General features: G+C 37.5%; 2 protein-coding genes across 5 annotated transcripts in view; one reads left to right on the forward strand and one right to left on the reverse strand.

Annotated features, from left to right (window-relative positions):
* PCOLCE2 (procollagen C-endopeptidase enhancer 2) overlaps positions 1-6,166 on the forward strand; it is a 22,668-nt gene extending 16,502 nt beyond the window's left edge. The window contains exons 7-9 of the mRNA XM_064385813.1: positions 1,749-1,832; positions 3,807-3,974; positions 5,607-6,166. Of these exons, the coding sequence (XP_064241883.1) occupies positions 1,749-1,832; positions 3,807-3,974; positions 5,607-5,743 (389 nt within the window). The 3' untranslated portion in view covers positions 5,744-6,166. The remainder of the gene's footprint in view (positions 1-1,748; positions 1,833-3,806; positions 3,975-5,606) is intronic.
* TRPC1 (transient receptor potential cation channel subfamily C member 1) lies at positions 4,569-26,640 on the reverse strand. 4 transcript variants are annotated; one of them, XR_010346297.1, is made up of 15 exons: positions 26,290-26,640; positions 24,951-25,105; positions 23,645-23,746; positions 22,616-22,818; positions 21,706-21,837; positions 20,240-20,435; positions 18,921-19,257; positions 17,265-17,404; positions 15,092-15,235; positions 12,357-12,532; positions 11,997-12,198; positions 11,272-11,466; positions 10,197-10,445; positions 5,557-5,715; positions 4,569-5,165 (listed from the first exon to the last, which is right to left on the reverse strand). XR_010346297.1 is itself a non-coding variant. In XM_064385811.1 (14 exons), the coding sequence occupies exons 1-13, from the start codon at positions 26,423-26,425 to the stop codon at positions 10,218-10,220; spliced, it is 2,346 nt and encodes a 781-aa protein (XP_064241881.1). In that variant the 5' UTR covers positions 26,426-26,640; the 3' UTR covers positions 4,569-5,715; positions 10,197-10,217. The 4 variants fall into 4 exon arrangements, 3 of the variants coding, with proteins under 3 accessions (XP_064241881.1, XP_064241880.1, XP_064241879.1); XM_064385811.1 differs by having other exon boundaries at positions 4,569-5,715; XM_064385810.1 differs by lacking the exons at positions 4,569-5,165; positions 5,557-5,715 and adding an exon at positions 7,061-7,255.
* Between the last annotated feature and the right edge of the window lie 49 nt (positions 26,641-26,689).

Consider the following 26,689-nt stretch of genomic DNA (forward strand, 5'->3'; position numbering starts at 1 on the left):
AGAAATAAATAAATGCTATAAATATATTTGTAAAAGTAATGAAGATTAATCCAATACCTGTGGTGAGGTATTTGACTTCCTTATATCATTGGATAAAGTCATGCATTTTCCTGTCAGTGTGCCTACATGTAAAGTGGTAGGCAACTAAACTTTTATTTCGGTTCTTCTCCAGTTCATGTTTTGCTTAAGTACCTTACAAACAATAGGCAGCCTCTGCTGACAAGTCATAGCAAAGTTGATCACCAACCAAAATTTACTGAACTGAAAAAAAAAAGAAAAAAGTGAACTAAAAGGACCAAATAAGACTATTTCGTAATGCATAATCCCACTTTTAAATTTAGAAAAATCAGAGCACCTCAGATTTTTGGCAGCTACCATGCTCATGGGACTCATCTACCTGCTGGATTTCCTAACCTCCTACTATGGACACTAACTTAAAAGCCTCAAGGAACATTAAATTCTAAATTTTTGGTGTGCTGTGTGTAGCATTAAAATAGGAATCATTTGCCAGACCTGTACCATTGACATAGTAACTTGTTCTTTAAAACACTTTCCCTTGTGGGAGGCACTTAACTTTCTAAAGACTCAAATACCAAGAAGACTGGGGGAAAAAAAAGCAACACACCAGCCCAAAATAAATGAAAAACTATGAAGCCTAACCTTTAAACTTCAGATTTGAAAGGAAAAACAAATATCTGCATGAGCACTGCAGATCTTCTAACAGTCATAGCCATTGCACTAAAGGCAAAGTAATTTTAATATCATTTAGTTCATTCTTAGAAACTTGGATAATTATTCCATTAAAAAGAAGTATAAGAATAAAAGTATAATAAAGTATAATTGAAAGTTAGTCAGAAGTTATTTTTCAAAAAATATAGGCTGAATAAAACTTTTGCAAAATGCTCCATTCTGAAGTAAAAAATTACAAAGATACTTGTCACAACTAATTTAATTTTTCTTGGAAATGAAGGTTATACAAGGATTTGTGGGGTTTTATTGTTTGGTTTTTTTTTTAATCTGTCAGTGTCACCTCCATGTTTCCACTACCTATGTCACTAATTCCAAACAAATTTGAAAAGAACATAAAAACCTTAAAGTACTGCATCCCAAGATGTTACATGGAATGATGTACAGAGACTATGAACATCCACCCAAGTAAGAAAAAGATGCCAAGTGTATTCAGTTGTTTATAAACAAAGCATTCCATTTCAGAAAGGAAATGTCAATCCCTAATGTTAAATCCATATTTCAAACATTGTGTTTCAAACTGTCATTAAGAAAAACTATACAACTCTACCTGACATGAAGCTATGTGAAAAATTTGGGAAAAAAGGGTCAGGAATTTGAACTCTGATCCTTTCACCACAGTGCAGTAATTTCCAATAAAAGGCCACTCCCTCCCTGGGAAGTGTTACTGTAACATCGTGTTGTGGTGCTCCAGGTGTTCTGTAGGGCTGTATGGCAACAGCAGTGGCAGACTTCAGATGCCACACAAATCTTGAATAACATCCCATTGCTTCAGGCTGCTAGAACAGACACAGCTGAGAAACCTGACAAGACAATGACTGGAGGTGACAGCAGAGAGAAGGAATATTGTTACTGTGGTGCTCATCCCCTGAAATGCCAGGTCTGGTTCATGCCTACATCAGGATTATTCCTCTTTCTTCTTTTTTTTTTTTGAACACAGTGCTTTTATTTGTATCAAATGATTCATTTCAATTTCAATTTCCTTTTTGCTCTTCAAAAAGCTGTGAAACCTACAGTTGCCCTGTGTCAGCAGAAGTGTAAAAGGAGTGGGACTCTGGAAAGCAATTATTGTTCAAGCAACTTTGGTAAGGAAACAAAGTTTCTTTTTAATTATCCATTCTCTACTGTGTTTTTAGATGCAAGGAAATTTCCCCAAATGTAGTTCTGGGTTTCCATTAATATATAGGCTAAAATTTTTACACCAACTTATGTATGTATCTGACATTAGTACCTGTGTTTCACTCAGTACATTCTTGGAGATATTCTGAAATAGACACTGCACAGATAGGAGACAAACATACCTTCTTAATCTGAGAAGCAAATGACAATGTAAGACACCCCCAGGATTCATTGATTCAGTTGCTGTATTGTCATCTCCATTTTCTGTAACCAGCCAATACATGTTGTGCTGCACCTGCTGACTGTTCCACATTACAGTGCATAGACTTCCAAAATGCTTTGAAAATAAATTAGGGATGGAAGCTTCCAAGCTTTGCTGTCTGTACACAGACATAAATCAATCAGGAAAAATGGTGTCTGCTGTGTATTAGTGTGGCACTGTCACTGCTGATCTATTCAGTTATGTGTCAGGGTATTTTCCCATATTAATCCTGCAGTCTTTTTTTAATCCCTATAACATGCCTGGCAATTTGATGGGAAAACTCCCTGCCACCACCCTTTTTTCATTTTAAGCTGACTCTTTTCTTACTGCACTGCTAATCCCATGAGATTTGAGGAGATGTGAGGGCAGTTTTGCCTCATGGTGCCCGAGCAGCAGGGGAGGCTGTGGCTGTACCCTGGGGCAGGGTGGACTCAGGGAGCCCCTTCCAACCTGCAGCCCCCACAGGCTGGTCCTACAAAAGAAACAGGTAGGGAAAAAACCCAATCCATAAATGGTCTCCTCTTACTGATCACACCTCAGCTCTTGTGGCTCATGGTAAATGATACTACATAAAGCTTGGTTTTTTCTTCTAGCATCACAATAATAAATCACATTCTTCCCTCCCATCTTCTGTCAAATAGTTGACATTTTTCAGTCTTTTCTGTGACAGGAGTGAGAGTAAAAATACTTTATATGCTACTGTGAATGGAAGCATATCCTAAGGTAGGAATAGGAAGTCTGTTGTTCGTAGAATATTATTTACTTGAAGTTTATTTGCAGAACTTATGATTTTAGAAAATAATAACTATTTCTCCTTCATCATGCATTTCATTTTATTGTTCCTAGAAATATAGCTGCAATACCCAGCACTTTAACATCCACAGTTCTCTCTTGATTGAGCTGGAACGGTCTATTTAATTAAAAGCTCTGCATTAAGGGAAGATAATGTAAAAATTTACAATATCCCAAAATGTGGATTATGCAGTTTTGTAAAATAAATCTGACTGTACCTACTTGGTAATTGAGGATAGAATTTATCCTAGGGTAGAATATCTGATGTAAAAAGATGACCTGAGAAGAAACCAAATTGTTAATACCAATCACCACTTCCTTTGGATAAATAAAGTTGGCTTACCAGTTAATTTAGTCATCCTAGGGAAAAGAAAGTATCTTGATTTTCCTACTGAGAGGTCTTTGGGAGATATGTTGGTAACTAGAGATCTGAAACTACATTCAGCTGAAATAAGTAAGTTTGTATCAGGCCTCAGGCAGATCAAAATCTAGTTCTTAGGCCATTAACTATTCCCTGCTACTCAACTGGGAGTGTCAGAGAGCTGGGAATTCACATTTTGGCTACAGGAGTTTCAATTCAACTTCTCCACAATTTGAAAGTAACTCATTAAAAGTAGTATTAAATTGAACAGTTTAACTGAAATTAGAGAACTGGGCTTGCAGGAGACTGACACATCGTAGAACAGTTTCATATTTGGTGCCACCAAAATTTGACAGTAGTTAGTTAGTTATTAGCAGTGATACTTATATTTTTAGTTAAGTGTTCCCAGTACTGTTTATTTCCTTATTAGGCACTAATATACTTAATAAGTTTTTCTGATGCCTCAAAATTTATGTCTAAAAATAATAAAAATGTACCAAATATATCAAATGTCTTTTCTTCTAGTAATAACTGGAACTGTAATCACAACAGTAACACGGGCTGGCAGTCTGCATGCAACAATATCCATCATTAATGTATATAAAGAGGGAAATTTAGCAATCCAACAAGCTGGCAAGAATATGAGTGCCAAGATTCTTGTTATGTGTAAGCAGTGTCCTCTCATCAGGAGAGGTAAGTACACAGTAATAACTGCTTTGTGTGTTTATAAAAGATAACAGTTATAAAAACTACTATTTGAAATGTGGCCACAAAAATCAATAAAATTGCCATGTTTTTTCTATAATCAGCAGTTAATATTAAAATAAATTTAAAATAACCAGTAATCCAGGGGTTTATTGCATTTTTCTGTTTTACTTGAAAAGGATTAGGCTCACATAGAGTGAACTCACAGGATTTTGAAAAACTTTTTTCTTTAAAAGCCACATGATGCAAGATAAAATCTGATTTTCAGCTTCATCTCTCAGATGAAGCTGAGATAGATTTTGTGGTTACATGTATGCATTTTGGAGCTAGTTTTTATACACAGTTGTTTATAAGGGAAAGACAACAGCCTGCTAAACCTAGAAGATCACATTTCTCACAGGAAATGGCAGAAATCAAGTTCCACTGTTGTGTAGCTCCTGAATGTATTTATAGCTTCACAAAAATACTCATAGTATTAAGCCCACTTTATATCTGCAGACAGCCAGTACTGCTAAAAGGTACCTTAAATAATATTGTACAGAGATTAACCAACATAAATTCCAGTTAATTGTGGTAAAGGTGTTAAAAGAAATATTGAGAACATTTTTTATTTAAGTTGCTCAGTAAAAATAAAACTGCTTTTAGCTTTGCTCATAAGTAAACAGGTACAACATGAGAACATAAACAGAGTCATAGCAGGAAACAATTTAATAAGCATCAAAAAACCCCTGATGTCATTCCAGATACTACCAGTGCTTAAGCATATTAACTCAAAGTGGGCAGTAACAAAGTGAACAATTATTATGAGAAATTAGGTTTTGCCTTTAGTTATCTGAAAACTACACATAATAATTATTATGATGTGTATAATAGACATAATAATGTCCTTGGTGAAGCAAACTGTCTCCTTTTAGGCAGACTTCTGGCTCCAAACCACACACTTCTGTTTCTCATCCTAAATCTCAATGAATTATTTAAGAGCCATTACATAATATCTGAACTTTTCTGTTTCTATCCCTGTGATACCATTCCTTCCAGCCCAAGACCTTGCAAATCCCCAACCTTTCTAAGGCATAAAAATACACAGATCCAATTGAATTGTCCAAAGCCAGGTCTTACCACTCATTAAGGCCACCTTGCCTGAATGCTTCTGTATGTATCTAGAAAATATTTACATCTCTGCAGAGGAAAAGGGAATGAAAAGATTTAAGAGCATTATTCCTTAAGGGCATTAACCTACAAGCTGAGAAAATGTGAAAATATTCAAAATTAATGAGACATAGTCCATCCTGGGTGACAGTGGTTAGGTTATGAAGTGTTGATGGGCACTTCTAGTGCCTCTCAGACTCAACAGTCTATGTTTAAAGAGTATCCCCTACATATTTAATTATGTAGTAGACACTTAGCTGTGTATCTGCTTGACTTTTACATAACTCTAGTTTGTGGTGTAACAAGCATGGCCAAGATGGGTAAGGGAGTAAATGTTGCAAGTAGGAAGGAAAAAATGTTGGAAGGCATTGGTAACAAACAGTGAAATGAACAGAAACCACAGGTAAAGAACTATGCTTACCAAATGATGTGCCAGATTTCTGTCTTGTAATCTCATTCTCTCCTTTCTAGGTTTAAACTATATCATCATGGGCCAGGTAGAAGAAGATGGTAGAGGCAAAGTCTTTCCCAACAGCTTTGTCATGAGTTTTAAGACTAAGAACTCAAAGATCCTAAATGCCTTGAAAAACAAAACATGTCAAAATTGAACTCTGCAGCTGCATTCTATCATCTGTCTTGAAAAATCATTTTAACTAAGCATAAGTCATGGAAATACAACTGACTGCCAACAGTTTGACCACGCTGACCCTTCCTTCCCTCCTGTCCACATAAGCACACCTGGCACAAAGTGAAATCCATTTCATGAACAAGATGAGACCGGACCCTCCTAAGGCTGAAAGCCGAAGATCTGCAGCACAGCCATCTGATCTCAAACATACAAATTCCAATTACTTGGAAGATGTTAATTTATAACTGTCCAATTTTTTAAGGAGTTTTGTACGTAAAATAAGAATTCTAAGTGCAATATTTATAGCAACTCAGTTCAACTTAGCTTTTTCTCTAAAGTTGTTTTATTACATGAATTTCTGCATTATTATCAGTGCTTAATAAACTATTTTAAGATTAAATCATCCACCGACTAGTTATTAATTATTTATAAAGTGGGGCAGCTAAACACAGAAACTGTTTTTTGATCATTTATGTGCTTTTCATGGTTTGGGCCTTGCACATTGTAACTGACACTACCCTTCCTTGCTGATTAAGGGTCTGATTTTCCTTACATGGAAGTCAGTGAATCATTGATCAGAACAGGAGCTCTTCAAAGAATTAGACAGCTGTAAAACAGCACCACACTTCTTTTCCATTGATGACTATCTACTTAGTAAATGTCACTGTTAAGTTCTGTAAGGTGCTGAGGTAGAGGAAGGTAGGAATTAATTTAGGGGTGGTAAGGTGCAAATAGAACCTAAGATCCCTTTAAGCATTTGATTTTCTTGTATATAAATACCAGACCAGAGTTCTTTGGATAATCTGTGGCCATGGGCAGGAAACTAATGCAATAAAACAGTCCCTGCTGAAGTAGCCATTGCTTATTCCAGCACGGGAGTGCAGATTGCCACTCCCTTCACTGAGGGATTCTCACACGTAATGCAGCTCGGCAGCACAACAGCCTCTCTTCCAAAGACTTTATGGGTAGCTGGGCTGGGGACAAAAGGATCAGAGGGGGGCACAGAGGTACAGAGAGGCTCTGCTGGCAGCTGACATCCAACAGCTCAATGCTGCAGCCACACTTCAAAGATTGCATTGCCCGACTGACCAAACCAAACAGCATTTCTCTGTGGAACCAACCACAACATTTGTTTGCAAAGCAGATGTAGTTTTGTGATTTTAAAACTTTTAAATTGGAATTTTAATTTTCCAGCATTAATTCCTGTGCAGACTAAGGGATTTTATGCACAGCACTCTCTGCATTTCTTGGCAGCAGCCTGGGGAAAAGCAATGTGGAAATCATGCTCGGAGCTGTCTTGAACCACAACAATCTATTTTTATTTATGATGACATGCCCATCTGTCATGCAGCTTTTTTCAGTGAGGCAAGAAAGGACTGGCAGCTCACTCATCATCTGCCAAATGGAAGGTAGGGAGAGCTCCTGCCTGCTCCTCTCAATGCTCCCTTTACACCAGCTCCTTTCCCAAATCAATGCACTGGTAGCAGTAGGCCTGAAACAGGGAACAGAGGAACATGGAGCAGTGCCAGTTTTCTCAAGTAAGAGTTGGTTACAAAACACAGGTAACAATGGTTACAAGTTTTTAAACCCTCTTTGTAGTGACTGTAAACTAAAAAAATTTGAAATCCATCTTGCAACCAAACAGAATCAAAATTATCTAATAATGATTTCTGAAATAATTTCTACAGAAATAACAAGACATAGTTCAGCAAAAGTGTAAAGTAAACTGACTTTCAGTGATCAGTGATTTTGATCTTCCTGCTCCAAATGCATGCATAAAAATTTTCATCTCCATTTTTCATTTACCAAGGCAAAGTTGGCTCCAATACAAAATTGACATTAATATGAAAGGGAAGAAAAAAACCTTTTCCAGTTTTCTCAAAAACTCTTAGTCCTTTCATGACTTGCAGAAAACTTTGTACAAGGAAACTGAGTCCTACAGCCAAGTAAACTCCAGTTTCCCCAAATTTTTTTACATGTAAAATTTTGTTTCTGTGCCTGTCTAGAATTATTCTGTGAGTGTGTATAAGAGAGACCTTGGAACAGCCTGTATTAAACTGTCAAATGAGAAAGCAATAGCACATTTAACACACGTGAATTAGAAAAATCTAAAGTATGAGAAAAAAATTAGTACAGACCACTTGGTACTGATTAGTAGCCACAAAGCTTGGAAGAGCACAGCAGCTTTCAAATAAAAGAGAGATGTATAATGTGATATAACTGAGGTGTGGCAGAGAACAAACTTTTTTCTATCTCTCTCATTCTGCAGGTTTGTATTTCAGTGACAAATAAAAACTTCTGAACTCCAAATCCAAAACCCCTAAGAGCCTTGAAGTGCAACAGTTCTTCCTAAGGCCATCTACACTGTAGCAGAACACAGCACCAAAGACCCTGACCAAGCTAGCTCTGATGGACTCTGCTCAATGCATGAAAAGCATTCAGAAATAGCTCCATCAGCTCCTTCATTCACTGTCAACACCCCCAGGTCCCAGAACTAACTGTCCCAGTGCCAAAGAGCTGATGGTGCATCTAGGATCCAACCCAGCTGGTCTGGAACCAGCATCACTTCATGGCACTGCATGAAGCCATTTCACTGAGCCAAACAGGATGGGTCCAGAAGGAAAAAGGCAGTAACACATTAATACCAGATACCTTCCTTAAAGGTATTACCTCAACATGACAAAAAAAAAGTACTTTCAGTGTGGTAACTGATATAATGTGTTTGCAATATGACAAATATTAATACAACAGTATTTTTCAAAGAGCTTTTATTTGCTTCCTTTCTTGAATATACATAACATATACAACACATAGTTTTTATGTTGGTGCATTATTCAAACAAGATCTCAGTTCAAATACAAAACTCAGAGATCCTCTTTGCTTTGAACCAGGAGATTAACTTCCTATTCCCAGGAACAGCCAACACAGATCAGAGTCCCTCTATACTCTAACACTTCTGAAAGCAGAGTATTAAAACCTAGCTCAGAAATACATAATTTCATAGTATGGAAAATATATTACCTTTACTTTTACAAGAAAGAGTTTTATAAGAATTCCTTCAAAAAAGTAAACATTCATGTAAGCCCCAAGTCTGTCAATCTCCCAAAATCAACTGTAGTCAAAGACCACAATGGCTACCTGCGCCTTCTGGACACACAACCATTTCAGAAGAGCACCATCATAACAGTAAAACTGTCAATCAATCCTTTAGCTGTCATAAATATACTTAATTTGTAATTAAAAATACAGGAATTTCACATTTCTCAGTTACAGTTTGTCAGCTTGAATTGTATATAAGCATATAAAGCCATATAGGACTCTCTAGCACAGAAAATCCACAAAGCCCTTACTGTCCATTGTAAGCAAAATCAGATAAACTATTTTCAGACTCATTATATCTGACATTAAAAAAATCTAGCTTGGCAACAATTCTGGTAAAGAACAGGAAAAAAGAAAACGAAATTTAAAAGTAGGATATGTAAAACCTGTGCCAAGCAGACCCTTCTAAAATACCTCTCTCCAATGACAAGACTCAATGACCTCACAGAAAGAAGAGTAGAATGGTGTACAGGAATTGTTCAGCACTGCAAACAATAGCACTCATGTGCTTCACCTCATTTTCATGAAATCACAGGTTTTAGTAATTCACATAATTTATCTAGATTTTAAAAACCCAAGATACTAAACATTAAATGTTCACAGATTAATTTTTAAATTCTGTTCTCAATCCTAACATATATATTAAAATATACTATTGAGGCACTGCTGAAAAATCCAAGCAGGGTTTGATTGTCTTACACATAACCATGAACATTCAAGAAATGGTTGATCTATTTTGTGTTCAAAATGTCAATGTTCCCACAAAAGTAAAAAGTCTTGATGATTTGCTTTGCTGCATTCTAGAAATGTTAGTTTACAGTCAGTGTTATCATACAAAACTAGAACTGCCTCTTTCAGAGCCACACAGTCTTCACTTGCACTGTAACCTACAGTCATACATCATTTCCAACCGTGCTGGAAATTTTCTATTATCTTTATCTGACTTTTCTATTAAAAATAAACAGGCTGGATTTTCATTTTAAAAAGCCTATCTTCTCCCACAACTTGAAAAACAAGTATAAAAAAAGAACAAACGGCAAAAATAGAAGAAAGAAACAGATTGTGCTAGTTATGAAGCTCTAACACCTGACAGCCACAGAAAGTCTGAGGAACATTTAAAAAACTCCTATATACAAATTTTATATACACACCAAGATAAAGAGGTTAAGAAAATTAGTGTATCTGTTTTTGCATTCATTGTGACCACTTGGGCACCGAGCTGCAACTCACACAAACTCATTTTCAAATGTATTTTTGTGCAATAATCTTGCCTATATGATCTGGCAACAGAATTAGGTCAACACTTTCTCCTATGGGTATTTAAAAGCACACACCTTTTGTTTCAAAGTTAGGTCTTAGTTTCTTGGATAAAACATAGCATATTTGGAAGTTCGGAAGCCGAGCAGGTCTCTCATTTCATTCCGGAATTTCGACAAGTCCTGCCGCAGCTCATTGAGGTTTTCCACAGTGGCCTGATCTGTACTCTGCATCTTCTGCCTCATGGAAGTCAGGTAACGGTGGACTAAGCAACACATCACCTTTTGGTAATTCTCATCTCTCTTCTGCTTCAGATTTCTCCATTCCTTTAAACAAACAAAACATATTTACTATGGAAGTGATTTTTGAGCCCTAAAGCCTGTATACAATTCTACAGAGAACAAACATGAACAAAATAACTATTTTTAAAATACATCCTAATGTACACAAATATACAACACATATAAATTGCCCAAAAAATCCAAATTAAATTATAATCTGCTGTACCAACAAAACTGAAAATTTTTATCTACCTGCCTTGGTAATTGTTCTGTAAGCAATCAAGAGTTCCATAACCCTGAAGGTCTCTCAGTGCAAATTCCATAAAGTGCTTGAGTTTGTTTACTTAGTGCTATTTTCAGCAGCAAGAAGAGGTAAAATTAGTATGCAAAATTGCAGGGTACAAAAAATGTTTATAAAATAAACAAACAAAAAATCCCTTCCCTAACAATGAGAGGCTTCAGTGATCTTTTTTGGTTATTTATTCTGACACTTCTGTAGTATGTTTAAAACAAATTACCTTCTCCAAAGAATATTCTAACCTCACCGTTTTTGAGATTAGCACATACTTCCTTGAGGTTTCTGTGTGTTTTCATTCAATCAAAGCATTTTTTTCAGACTGTTTCTGGGGGAATTGGGAGTTGCAGAGAAGTGGATTGAAATTTCCAAACCAGAAAGTTAATAAAACCTTACATAAGTAGAAATAAGTAACACTTATTTATCTTGGATGCAATACTCATTATTCTACAGTTGCTATTTCTCTTAGTAGCATTCACTTTCTGAGAGGCAGCTTCATGCAGCAATCTGTGTTTTCATTTCAGCAAGCAGCACCTTTCCAGCTGCAGAGCTCAGAGCTGCCCAGTCATTCCTCACCTTGAGGCTGTTCTGACGTTTCACTTTGCCACTTGATGTATGAGAGCAGATCCATTTACTGAGACTGTTGAAAAGGTAACAAATGGTCTTGGGAGAGGGTATAACGTTAAAAGGTGGGGGGAGTGTGCATTTATCATCAAAGTAGCTAAGCCAAAGCTTGGCACGAGCAAACTTCCACTCCTTATCTTCATGATTCTAAAACATCAGAAACATTAACAGAGGAAAGAAACAGAAATACTAATAGGTTATTTTGTAAGTTTAATTTGCTCATACCTGAAAAAATTGACTATTTTAAAATTTTGGTTATATAGCATTTTAATAGATAAATTATAGAGTATTTTAATAGGCTTGCTTGAATATTGTAATATTAAATACCTTAAACAAGCACATCTTTCTTCAATTCCTAGTATAAAATTCAGAAGGTATAGATCAATACCCAGATCAAATGCCAAAGCACCACACATATCAAAACCAGCATTTGAACAGCCATTGTATCAAGAAAGCCATCAATTCTCAGTGGGCCAAAGCCCTTTACATATTCAATGTGGAAACTACATTTTTTTAAAATCAAAGTAAATAAAAAGTTCTTATTTGAAGGAAAAATATGAGCACATAGACAGAGCTCATCCATGAGGTCTATAGACCACGAGTTTACACATCATAGGAAGAAATTTGTGTAAAATCCAAAGATACAGGTAACTGGTAATTAATCAGACACCACTTACTGCTATCAGCTGAAAACTTTTGTGAAGCATTGCCACAAGGAGTTTTGTTAATACTATCACAACCACCACGTTGTAGGTCCCAACAATAACAGCACCCACAAAAGACTGTAATTCTTCACCGTAGCTAAAACGTGTCACAAAGATTGCAACATGTGCCAGGGAGAATATGTACCAGAAGAGAGCAAAACATGTACCAATAAACCTACAGAAACAAGGGAAAAATCTGGTTAGGTAAACCTAACACCTAAACACCTAAAAGTGTTTAACATAAAATCAAGATGAGTGAAAAAATCCCGTTCTGTTTAATTCCTAAGGATCAAAGGCTAAAACAATACAGTTATTTGAAGATCTCAAACTCACGAATGGAATGTGTCGTTGCTCTGCTGTTCACAGAAAATGCCCGCACAGTCCTTTTCTTCATTCACAGTAAATCCTTTATCATAAAGTTGGGTCAATCCAATTGTGAATGAGAACAAGACAAGAAGAAACATGCCCAGAAATTTTCCAAAATCTTGTAGCATCTGCCCCATTGAAATCTGTAAAATAGATTTATTTCCAATTTTAGTAAAACACATAGTTATTTTTATTTGTATTCTCTCCTTCAGCCTTTGAGCAACAAAAATTTACTTACATTTTAAATATTTAAGTTAAATTTTGATATGTTAAACAGCACTTAAGGTCAGGAGATAACCTTGTACTGTTTTTCAGAGAAAAAATCTAGATATTAAAAAGAATAGGTAAGTAATTTGAACATCACCTAGAAAATTAGTATCCTCCAAGTAACCATAAGCAATAGTATGTACACCTTGTTACTTATTTGCAATACCAATGGTAATAAGGAATTCACAGGTCAACAGACAAAAGCAGTAAATGAAATGGATTTGAGCATAAATGCCATCATAGAAAGTTAAGAAAACACTTGGAACACTGAATTAATCAAAACATTTGGAATAATTTATCACTAATTTTAAAAAAAGTATACAAAAGCCCATCTGCAGAATACAAAATTAGCTCACTGTACATTTTATGTGTGATTTTAAATAGACAAGCGTAGACACATAGAAATTGAAGGATAAAGCATGCAAGGTATGAAAGTAAATTCAGATCATTAGTTTTCAATTAAAAATATCCTATACAGAACTTTGCAACATTAGACATAAAGCACCTTTAAAAAAACCCAATCATATGCTTGTCATTTCTTCCAATACAGGAAAGACCTTGATTTGCTTTTGACATAAGCCCAAATTTTTACACAAACACAGCATAAACTGTTTATATAATTTAATTAGTCTTCCTACAAACTTCTTCAGAATAGTGTACCATTATAAAGAATGCAAATGTATGTAATGTGGGATTGGGTGGATCTAATCTATATAAATCAGTGTGTGGAAAACCCAGTCCTATATGAATCAAAATCAGTACCAACTCATAGTCCAGAACTGTAACACAACTGCCAGATTTTTCAAGTACAGCTCTACTGGGAGATGAATTCCTGCTCCCTCCTTTGCTGCTGGAAACTCACCAAGTGCCTCCTGCAGCACAGCACATTCAGTCTGTACAGTCTGTAATGGTCATGGAGATTCTGCAGCTGTGGGCAGAGCTCTGCAGCAATTCTGTGCATGTTTGGTCAGAGGATCACTGTACTCCTCACTGAACTGTTTCATCACATCTGACCCTCCAATGAAAAAACCCATCCCAAATCCCAACAACAAACCATTTTCCCTTTAACACATGGTTCCAGCCAAGAGAGGGACAAAGTAGATGAAACAGGAATGCACAAAAAGTGCAAAATGCCCAAAACTATTTTGTTTGGAAGAGAGTGTAACAACCCATCCCAAATGCCAGTTGCTTACTTCATAGATTCATGCTTTCCCTCTCTGAGTATTTACAATATCTAAGTACTTGAAATCTAATTATCTTATCTAGGGAAGTACTATTCTACCTTCTGTTAATAATAAAATCCACCACACACAGCCAACTTACAAATCTGGATTATTACAGTTTTATTAGCCAATAAGTCAAGTAACTGAAAGCTTAAAAATAACTCTAAGAGCCAAAAGAACACGGTAGCTGCCTTCCCCCACCCCCCACTGTTGGGTTTCCATCCCATATTTGATTACCACCATGTGAACTTTGTGACCTACTTTCAGAAAATACTGTAAGAGTTGTTGCACCAGCCCTACTGGCCAGCAGTAATAACGTAAGCTCCTGTGTGCCTCTGAATGGGGTGACTGTTGACTGTTTTTATTTACTTGGAAAATTTCACAACACAGCCTGCTAATAGAAAACTTGTGAAAGATCTAGTACATAAATAAACATGCACATTAAACAGTGAATCTCTTTAAAATGTGGAGAGATGTGTTTAATCAATTTGTACAACCCTAATGCTTAATGCAACATCAAGACTTCAGTATTTTTTTCAAAGTGTGCAAGTACATTTCCATTTAAAATGTGTAACAGAAAATTAGATAATTAAAATGTGGGAGGTTTTACTGTCATCATTACTGGAAGGCTCTAACAAATACCAAGAAAGAAGAAACCTCTTCTCCCTTCTTCTAACTGCCAATAAATAGGTGAGTATTTCAATACTCTAGACAGATTTATATTTTTCAAACAAAAGCAATTTGCACAACTCAAGGTCAACTTTAATGAGATCACAAACATAAACAGAAAGGCTTTTGATTAATCTTCCTTGCTACACACTTGTTCATCTATCTCTTTAGAAATAAGAAGCTAAGGCAATTATTTGCATAAAACTTTGCAGGAAGAACCTGATCCTTAGACATTCCAAAATGTGGGACCTTAGCTGGTATGTTACACTTAGAACAGATGAAAACAAAAAAGACAGTATAAGTACAGTTATCATGGAAAAATACCCTAACTGAACCACACAAGGTCTTTCACTCTTTTTCTTACCTTTTCCCATCTGAATCAGTATGTTTTACACAAGAGATTAATTTTAAAAAATCAAACTTCAATGCAGTATCACTTCTTTCTACTTTTCACTTTCTTACTTTAACATTTTTTCCTATTTTCAATATGACTCTTGATAGCAAATTATGTTTATTATTTTTTCAAACAGTAATGCTATTCACCTGGAGTGGTCCCAGAATGGAGCTGGTGGTGTACATGAAGAAGAGACGCAGGTAACTAAGAACATTGGCAAAGGCAAAAAGACCTTCTGCCACTAGGGTGGGATGGAATGCATCCCAGTCCTTCCTTTCAGCATAATCATGAAACTGCAATATAAAAAAGGAAAGCTTGAGATCACTAGCATTATAAATACAGAAATGAACCCATACACCTCTCCCTACTTCTACTTCCAAAACAGGCAAGAGCATGAAATAAATTAACATATGTCACTCAAAGGTGTCATACCTCTTTCAGACAAGGCATTTTAAAAGCCATTCCAGAGGCAACCAGAAATCAGAGAATTTAAATTGAACACCTAACTCTGCCACTCACTTGTTCAAACCATTTATTCCTCTGTTCTCCTTCCACTTCTACTCTGTTTCCCACGGTCTATTGAAACAGGGACTTGGGAATGTTATTATATAAACATGTGCACTGCCTTGTGTAACAGGCCTCAGTCAAAAACAATACTGAGATGCTACAAAGAAAACCAAGGTACACCTGCAATTGCAGTGTGGTGACAGCTGATCTTAAACAGTTTTGGAAAGATTTATGACTTGGGGTTCCTTCAACAGATTTTATGAATGGCTACAGAGAATAGGAGTTACAAGTAAACTGTTGCTTGATGTATTATTCACCAAGTACTACTATCCAACTTATTTTAGGGAATATCCATAAACTCCTTTTGGTTTGGCTGAGAACACTTAGCATTTATATTACCAGCTTCTGCTGTCTCAAAATGGACATTCAAAAACCAAGGAACTCTAAGCTGCTTTATGATAACACCCAAAAGTCTGCTGCACAAAGATGGCAAGAAATAGGGGTAAGTATTTTGCTATACACTACAACTGCATGCTTACAAATCCTTCTGCTACAGAGACTCTTCCTTTATTTTTTACCGCTTTGGGGCCTATAATGGATCTAAGATGCAAACTGAACCTTTTTACTTAGTTTTCCATATGATTTATAAACAATAAAAATAAATTTGGCCATATAAAAGGGGAAAAACCCCCCATAACATGCCTATTGTATAGGACAGGAGTCCTGCATGTTCAAAAAGGTTACAGTTTAAAATTGGTAACAATGGGTTTTATCTCAGCAAAGGAACTACTACTAGACACATGCTGGTTGCAAAGCAAATGGCTGGGAAAGGAGCCCAATGTGGCATTCTCCCTCTATTTTTTTCCAAGAAATGGAACCTTCCTTTCCAAACGATTACCAGCCTCTGAATCAATGCTAGGATAGGAAAATGAGCCAAACACCAAGTTGGGAAGAAATAAACCCGTTTATTTCCCTCCCAACTGCCAAACAGCTGTCAACTTGCAGTTTTCAAGACACAATAAGGGTGCTACTGCACTGGCTTGGATTTTGCTGTAATATTCACATTCAATTGGTCTGGCAGTTTGCCACGTGCTGTGTGGTTAACAACACATGCAACAGAATGGCAATGATCATTTTCAAACCTCGTATTTTCAATCAAATCCAGATGGCTTTTCATAGAGACAAGACAAGGCTCTTCTACTGTCTCAGGGCTTTTATCCTTACTACCAAAGAAAACCCCAATCAAAAAAACCGCACCAAGCAAAAACCAATTAAAAATCCACCACTTATGACATTTGAGTATATGTAATCAAAAGCTAAATAAAACTTTCTGTAACAAAAATGCACCAGGCAATCCAAACACAGAGGATACTATCAGCTTTCTGCATAGTACTGAGTGGAGTCAGGCAAGCTCTTGCCCAATCTGATGAGATGCATTTCCCTAAACAAAAATCAAACCATTTGGAAGACCAGCCAGCTCTTACAAGGAAGACAGTAGCTCTGTTTGGGGTTTCCAAGTACTTGGACATGTCCTGATGTGTTCATTTGCCTGATCAATGGTGCTTTGAAGACCAAGGTGCAACCAGACCTGAGGTCTTGACACCTCCATGGCCAGACCACACAGAGATTTAAGGCCAAAGCCCACACTGCACCCATCACAGGCTGTTACTGATGCTGTGCACTGAACCACACACAACACCCTACTCCCAGCACACCACGTGGAACACATCTTCAGCTATTTTGCAGCAATGTACTAAAACCACACCTGCTCAGTCAGCCCCAGAGGAGCTTTGGTCTATGAAGATTGGTGCTCACCTTGTTATGGGCAACGACTTTGAGGGCAAAAGTTGCCAAATACAAGGAATTCATGACAAAACTAAGCTGGTTGCGGGACTCTTCTAAAAAATCTTCTAAACCATCATACCAGAGCCTCTTAACATCTGACCACACCATTCCTGCAGGAAAAAAATAAAACCCAGGGAAGTGACGCCATTGCACTGAACAGGTATTACTTTACATATGATCACCATGTTTTACACTTAATTTGTTACAGAATCTGTGAAAAGAAATATAGAAGATGATATTTACACACACAAGAACTGGAGTTCTGTTGCTTTATCTTCCCATGGAAGACATTTGTATTCATGATTTTGAAAGTCCATTCAGAACAACACAAAACTTGTTACTAACCCAAAGTGTTATAAATTCTGCTGTGGCCATTTTGACAGTGATTTTTAGGGAATATTTTAAAGGAACTGTGGAATACAATAATGTAAGTGAATCCTTGTTACTTTATTCTTTTCATTCCCATTGATTTTGCAGAATATTTTCTAAATATGTTCTTAATCAACTTAGAATATTTTCAAGGAATCAGTATAATGTCATTACAAAATAAACATTTAAGCTATAAATGTAATTACTATTTAAAAACTTGAGATTCAATTATGTGAAAAATAACCCCATTTTAATGATTATGTTGTTTAGATACAACTTTTAAATCCTACTTGAAATCCACATTATAATTTTACATGCAGAAAAAATATATTTCTATAGCCTTTAATTAAAATTACCAAGACCACCTAATGACACACTTTGTCTACAGCAGACTTGATGGAACAAAAGAATTTATAAAATTATAATATTTAATTTCAAAGAAAAGGAGGAATCTAACTTGTACTCAAAATTTGAAGTTTTCAAGTTTCTTTTAAGACCTGCCTGTGTTTGTGTGTGGGTTACTACATATTTCCAAAATCTGCAAGAACTGCTCTACAGTTTTAATACAGATCAACTGTGAAAGGAATCACCATTACACAAAAATCCTCTCACCCTAAAATATCCAATAAATCACCCTCAGAATTATTTAAATAAAAACTGTGTTGTTTTTTACCATATCACTGCTTTTTATAAATCCAATTAAACAAATGATACATATCTAATTACCTTACATTAAGAAAGATAAATTTTAATGTAAAAACAATCGCATGCCAGACAACCAAAAACAAGGTAAAAGTTAGGAACTTTCAACCAAAAGTTCTTGAGAACTCAACAAAAATTATACCTGTGCTCCCTCTGCTGCATCAACCAGAAGTGACATGCAGCCCTTCTGGTACAGTTATGATAACTGGTGACAATGACATAGAAAACCAAAACTTGGGAAAATAATACTTGGTTTTGTGTTTTGAAACAAACATGAGGTAAATGCACACCTCCAATCTCTTTGTAAAATGGAGCATGCATACATAAACACACATAATATATACTTCTATCTTTAAACCACCTAGTACCAACTGTGCAGCAAGTCTAAATTTTGTTATTAACTACTTTTCCAACCAAGCATTTTAGAACTGGTCATGAAAGACTGAGTTATTACCTATTGATGATGTACCACTAAACTGGCATTTTTTTACATATTTAGCATATATTTTTTATATATTTATCAAGTGTCATCCAATCCACCCAAATCATACCTACCAATAAGCCATATTATCAGAAGATAGTCTATTCTCTCAAGGGCTGGTCCCATTGTATTCTTCTTATTCTCATTGTAGACAAGCGAGTACAAATTAAGTAATAACAGAAATGTGAAATATGAAGCTCCATGAATAATAAACTTCATAAAAGGAGTGTGAATTATTCGACCTACTCGAGATTTAGGAGCTAACAAGTAACAGAGGGACAGAAGTGGCCAGAAAATGCCAACCATCAGAACAGTGAGGATCTTCTTGCAGGTGTGCTTGCGCCGGTAGCCGGCCATCTGCCCGAACCACACCGTGTTGAGAAACTGCTGGCAGTTGGACTGGGCAACAAACTGGGGGAGGGAGGGGGAGAAACAAACAAGGAATCACTCTCAGGTTTCTTCACACACATTACAAAGTTGCATCATTAAAATTAACATTGTAACTGTATGTATACCACACAAAAAGTTCCTATTTTCCAAGCCCTGTAGTAAAAGCAAGCTATGCTCAAATCCAGAGGAAAACTGAAATACTTCAGTGTGCTTGATGAATCCAGGCCAGAAATGTGTAGTGCTGGTTGCAGGGCATTCCAGAACTACAGCTTATGACTGATAAATGTGATGTATTTCAAGAGTTTCACAAACAGTTTAAGCCTAGAGATGTAGAACAGACAGAATTATATAATCCCTTTTGCAAATACTAACTAAAAATGGATTTTGCTTGAAAAGGAAACTTCCACTCTGTCCTTGGTCCTTGTACTAGAATCCCACAAATATCCATTTGCATTCCAGCACAGAAAACTTCAGCTATAATTTATGAAGGGACAAAAATTACAATAACCTAATGCATGGGGGAAGTTGCATATTGATGGCATAAAAAGTGCTGCTATTCTGGAACAGAGGGGCTATTCAATTATACCAGCACAGGTCCAACCCAATTACTGAACAGTACAGGCAAGGCCTGAGACAAAGCTGAACAGTTAATGACCAGTGAGAAGATGATAAATCATGTTTGGCACCTAAGGATCCATGCTTCTCTAGGCAAGGATTTAATGAGGAACTGAATAAATAATTACCACTACCCGAGCTGTTCATAAAAAGCAGTGGCCTATACTCCAATGCAGAAACTACTACATTCATCTCCACAGTAAACACTAAAGAATTCCTCAGCATCTTGCAGCATCCCTGTTTCACATACTGGTACTTGTGTATTACCATCTCTTCTATAACTCCTGCAAATTTATTTCCACTTCTGCGTCCAGAGGCAGAACAACAAAATAATTAATTACTAGCAAAATACGACATTCAAAGTCTATAAGTTACTGCAAAGACAAACCTCTTTTTGATTATACTTGATTGCAAGTTTTAAGCGGCTTAAGTTCATCCTCTCCTCCAACAATCCTCTCTTGTCTACATGTTCATCACTGGAGGTGTGATTCAGAATCACCTCCAGCTCCCGGGAATTCCGTGCTTGTGCAAGTAAGTCTTTAGCAAAGGTTTTGCACTGTTGAGCGAGCTCCTCATAGTCATTTCTGAAACACACAGAGGCAGTATGTATCATTACACTGGTCCTGTATTTTCCATTCAATCACAAACTAGCCATTTTCAGCTGGGATTGTATGTTATGTTGAGACAAATTAAAAGAAACCACCCCAGAAGCCCCATGTCAAGGTCCAAGCATTCCAACAATTTTCACCATGTAACACGACAATTCTATTTCTGCTTAGCTTGCAAGATCACTAGAGAAAATCTGACACACAGACTTACAGTATTCAAATTCTTCTGTCATGAGTTCCATACAGAGTTAAAGCTTAAAAGCCATTTTCAGGACATGAGAAAGTGTAGTTGTCACAAAATATGGCACTGGTAAGTAATCACTTGGACTTTCTAAGTGGACAGGAAATTGTCTGGGGGTTTGCTTTATTCCTGTTATTTGAAAACTAAAGTCCATTCACTCAGGATTATGTAATAATGTACTAAACACATGAAAAGAAACCACATGATTTCCTTGTCTCACCTTGCACACAGTCCATTTTAATGCCTCATAGTATCACAAAAATGCAACAATTGAACTCTTATTAAGAAAGATAGGCAGCTAAAATGCAGAAAAGTCACATTTTTAGAAAATTCATGTATTTAGCAAAGTAAAATATTACCTTACATAAACACTTGCCTTCATATTCTTGGAAAGCTTTTGTACTGGTAAATTACAAAATGATGAAATCTGCATTGTTTAAACATGAAATTACACTGAGCATTTGTTCATCATACAGAGAGCATTTTCAGCATGAAGTCTTCTACACACATATGGATATTTTAAATATATACACATATGTGGTTTCCAAAGTCTTATAATGAGCAAAATTAAGAAACAATACCCAAAACAACTCCCAGCATGAGTCAGGCCAGTATAAAGAAGGTACTGCATATTTGTACCCTGATAAAGAAAAAAAAATGCAGAGTACTAATGAGATATTGATATGATTAATAGGTGTATAATTTCCAAGTAAGTCAGCATTTAGCATAATTTCTGTTTAATTTTGCAGAGCAGAGCTGAAATTTGAGCTGTTGGTGCAACTACACGCATTAAAATGTCTATGCCTAAAAGGATTCAAAGTAATTAAACTGTGGAAATGACTACTAAGGAGGCATAAATTATATTACGTAACTTATTATGTCTAATTATCAGTTTAAACACTCCACTTACAAAAAATTAAGAATAAACTTTTTCTAATGCAAACATATTTCTACACCTGTAATTACATAAAAAAATTAAAACTGATTTGAGTTTTCAATTCCTACCTGAACTCAACCTCAACAAGGCTTAATTCTTTCAAGTCTGCACTTAGTTCAAAAGCTCTTAGGATTGGATCTTCCTCTGTCAACATTATTAAGGCAGGACTGGCCAAACACCGATAAATGTCAAGACGAAACCTGTGACAAAAGAACAGCAAACAAAACAAAGATGTTTTATTTCATTAGCAGCTTCAAACCAGAACCTGTTCCAAAGGTTTGCCTAAAATGGCCAGCTGAAAGACAAAATAATTTGTTTTTTTTAAATCAGACACTACAAGCATTAACTACAGTGTGTCCTGAAAGACACATGACATATTTAGAACCCCAAAGTATCCAAAATTGGCCAAACTGGTTCCCTCTTCTTTTCCTCACTACTTCCACTGTTATCAGTACATCAGCAGAAGTTCTAGATTAAATTAAGAGCTGCTACCTCAAATATTTCTATTGTTTGTCTGCTTTGGATACCCTGACATCTTTTCTCATACTAAAGTTGAGAACTTTAGTATGAGAAAAGGATGACTTAGGGAATAGGATGGATACCAGAATCTGGCCTGTGGTAGCTCAATATTAAAGACTCAAAAAACTTTTGAGAAAAATTTTATTTGCATAGTCCCTATATTCCCAAGCCCAAGGTAGCTAGAATATTTGAGACACACCTGCTAGAAAGGAAATGCACATAGTGACTATGCACAGTGACTAAAAGTATAAAAGCAAAATGGAAAAAGCCACTGCCTCCCACCAGCCTTTTCAGGCACAATCCATGCCCAAGAACTACCACCTCTCACAAAAAGAGCTACAAATATTAAGGAATCCACTCATAAACTTCACCTTAAAAAGAAAAAGGAAACATATTGAATGTAACCCAGGCAATGAATTAAGAATCTTTTTATTATGGCTCATGACTTTTAAGTCTTACCTGGAATGTCGCAGACTATCTTTTTTGTTCTTGGCAGTGCACAGTGTGCACTCACAGCCCACAGCATGAGGTTTGGGTAATGATATGTCTTGCTTCAACAGCATGGTGAGAATTTCATAGTTGTTACGATGAGCAGCTAAAATTACTGGTGCCACATCCATGGTTGTCGAGTACTCTGGGTTCTGAATGCGTTCCATTAATTTCTGGAATAAAATATAGGAAGCATCTAAATTTATTACCCAAATCTATTACCTATCTAATAAACATAAGGAGGTTTTTGACTGTTCACTCAAGAACTTCTCCTTCAAAATACTTTCCAGTGTTTCATAACATGAACAGAAAGAAAAATATGTAACAACATTCAAACACCTGTCAGATAAATACTAAAAAAGAAAAACAGACCCAGATACTTCTCTGGTCAATTTACACAGAAACACTGCCTATTTTTCCAATACACATGCGATATTAGAAATTGTTATTTTGCTCTAGTTTGTGAAAAAAATACTTTATTTACTAGTTAAGAGAAGAAAAAATATCCTAAATGTGCCATGCTCTGTTACACAACACCTTATTCCTTCCCTGCCTCCACCTCCACTTTGTGCTTTCAAAAGTATTTTGGTACTAAAGCATCGACAAGGTAAGCTTCAATTGCTTAATTTCAAGGTGGAGGTCTGATGTTTACAGATTTGCTCTGAAAATGTGTGAAGCTTCCATACATGAATGAACACTTTATAAGTCAAGGCTGCTAATTACCTTGCAAACAGACTACTAGAAAAGATTTATAACCACTAGGTTTTTTCTCTTCTGAACTAGTCAGGCAAAAAGCCACTGGATTCCTTAGGTGATAAAGTAAAATCATGTATGTCATCTTTCAAGACAAAAGAGGTTACAAAAATAATCCCTGGTGTCTAGATTCTATCACCTTACAGATGCAGAATTTAAGAACACTGTTTCAAATACTACAGACACCCAAAAAAAGCAATAGCCTTCAGAGCCCCAACCAAAAGTCAAGGAGTAGCAACACTTAACCACAATGGTTGGCCTGGAGGATCGTTTTGGTCGGTGATTAAGTAGAATGTCAACAGCTCCCACCACTTCTGAGTCAATTGCCACCAAAAGTGCATCCGAGGACTACATAAAGAGAACAAATCATATGTGAAAACAGCAGTAACTTAAACAGCACAAAGAGACAAACTCAAGCCAAACTGCATTTTTAAAATCTAATTTTAAAGAACTAAAATGATGTTCTGTATTATCACCAGGCATATGATCCTGGATACAAATTCAGGTTGCCATTGCAGGAGTTCACAGAACATAAGTGACAATTTGCATCACTGCACAACCAGAAGAGGAATCAATTCAATAAATCACTTTCCAGCAAAGATGATGCAGAAGACTTAAAAAGTTAAGTTTAAAGACCAAGGTCTATTTACCAGGTCTATTAGACAGATTAAAAGCAAATACTAGTGTAAACACAGCTCAGGCATATGGGTACTTCAGCCTTGCATTTGTAATTCTGGGGTACAGCTAGGAAAATAAGCTTTTTCCTTCTTGACTGGTAACCAACCACTTCTGCACCTTCTATTACGCTGAGATAAGCATCTTTTCATTTTCCCTAGAAATATTAATCTTCTTGATTAATTTCCAAAAATTTGGAATTTTACTAAAAAAATAAAAGGACACCATTTTTATTACTGACACTAATTAACGTATGGAAAAGCTTGTGGTTTTATTCATGCCCAATATCAAACAATATAACAAAAGATGCTACTTTTTCCTGTCTCACACATTTAATTCATCATAGCTTCACCTCTCCCACCAGTACCAGAGATGCTGCATAAGGAAGTCTTGTTGGTAGGAAACTGCCCTGCCATCAAGCACAGATCAAGTTTAACAAGTAAACACCACAGAAATGCATGTTTGCCTTAAAATCAACTAATATAATGTGAATTTTTCTGTGCTACCATTTAAAAGTGGTAGCAGAAACTCTACAGCCAAAAGGATTTTTGCATTTTACACTTTTTTAATATAGGGCACTCAAACCATGTATTTTTTTTCTTGAGGATAATATAGGCATTATATCAGCAGCAGGAGTAACATTTAAAATAAAATTCAAACTTGCTAACATCATAAACAATGTTAAACATTTGCCACACCAATAAAATTCCACTAGAAAAGTCAACTTGTGACAAGAAACAACTTTTACAATTACTTTTTCCAATTTACTGGAAATTTACTGCCTAAAAGGCAGACTGCATTTATGTCCAAATTCTGACAGATTAACAAACAAAACTTATGACTACACTGCACATTTTTAATAATGTGTGTTGGATACCTGGCAGCCATAATCCAAAAGCAGCTGTAGTATGTCCAAGTTTTCATTTTCAATCGTTATAGTAACAGCATTTCGTCCAAGCACATCCACACAATTTATGTTCATTTCACCTGAGCTGTTTTCCTCTAAGAGTTTCTTAACCATGTAATAGTCACCTGCAGAAGCAAGGCAGGGATATCACTTCATATTATAAAGCAATGAAAGCATGTGATCATTTTGAGTACCAGTGACCATGAAATAAGGCACTATTCCACAGTTAACAACAGTAACTGAGTGGATCAGACAAGTAAGAAGTCAAGGTAGATAAGCATTCTCTCATCAGGGAGAAAACTAAAGATATTTCAGGAGAGCACTGGACATGTACTTCAATCCACCCCTTTAGTTTCAGTCCTAAAAATAAACACACACAAAAGCAGGGGTGCTTTCCAAAACTGTCTCTAGGGTAACATATTACTTCACAACACAAAAGACCATGACCAAGACAGATCACAGTGATAGACTACTTACAGAAGTATATGTAGAATACAGTAAAATACATACCAAGAATACTGAACCAACTGTTATACAGACAACTGGGTTTTGTCACTTTTTTGGTTATGCAGCTTTTTAGCTCCCTGAACCTCTGTCTATAGCTAAAGAGAGAAAGCCATGGCTTCCTCTGATGCTGAGGACAGACTGCAGGGGCTGTCCAGATGCAAGGCATCGCACCACCCAGCACAAAGAGAGTCCCAGCACAAAACCGCTAAGCTGGCTGGCAAACGCCGCTGCAGGAGCACCGCTGTGGCTGTGAGCTGCCCTGAGCCCGGGCGAGCGCGCAGCTCCGCGCCAGCACCGCAGCTCCCGCAGCCCTGCCACTGCATCACTGAATACATACCCTGGAGTCCAGCCTTTCAGGATCAGTTTGATTTAAGGCCACGTTTCGACTCAAACATAACTAAATATAGGCTTAAAGCAAGCAGCATGTTTTAGAAAGAAAAATCTCTTCCCATGCGCCACCAGTGGTGCAAATCGCAGGACACTGGTGTCGCTTATCCTGGGGATGTCTAGATAAGCCCCAATTTTACAGCAGCTCTCTATCCAGAGACTCCTTTACCAGCGAACACCTCCCAGATTCCCCGGACACAAACCGAACGCCCTCACGACCGCAGGAGCCGGCCCCGCGCCTCCCTTCCCGCTCAGGGGCCGGCGGGAGGCGGCGGGCCCGGCCCCGCGGTGCCCCACGGCGGGACCGCAGCCCGGCCGAGGGGAGGGCAGCGCAGGGCTGACTCCCGGCCACGGCTCCGGCCCTCGGAGCGAGCGGCCGAGACCTCGGGGGGGGGCCGGGCGGCGGGGCGGGTACCTTTGTCGCAGGCCAGCAGGAAAAGCTTCTCGTCCAGCGTAGTCTCCTCCTTCACCTGCCGCACATCCTTCAGCGCCAGCAGCTTGTTGGGCGAGGCCGAGGCGGACGGGTCCGCGCTCTGGTACAGGGCGGCCATGGCTCCGTCAGGCCCATGCGGACCCGGGCGGGCGGTGTCGCGGCGCCGCCGCTGCCCCTCGGCACCGCTGGCGAGCGGGGCAGCGGCCCGGGCCGGGTCACGCCTGTCGGGCGGGCAGGGCAGGGCAGGGCTGGGAGGGGCCGGCAGGGCAGGGCCGGGCCGCGCCGGGCGGCCGCTCCCCGCCGCAGTGCGCAGGCTCCGGGCCCGCCGCCGGGGAGCGCAGGCGGGCGGGCGGAGCGCGGGGCTGCCCCTCCCCACAGCCGG

The sequence above is a fragment of the Passer domesticus genome, chromosome 11 (genome assembly GCF_036417665.1).
Source record: "Passer domesticus isolate bPasDom1 chromosome 11, bPasDom1.hap1, whole genome shotgun sequence".
NCBI lineage: Eukaryota > Metazoa > Chordata > Aves > Passeriformes > Passeridae > Passer > Passer domesticus.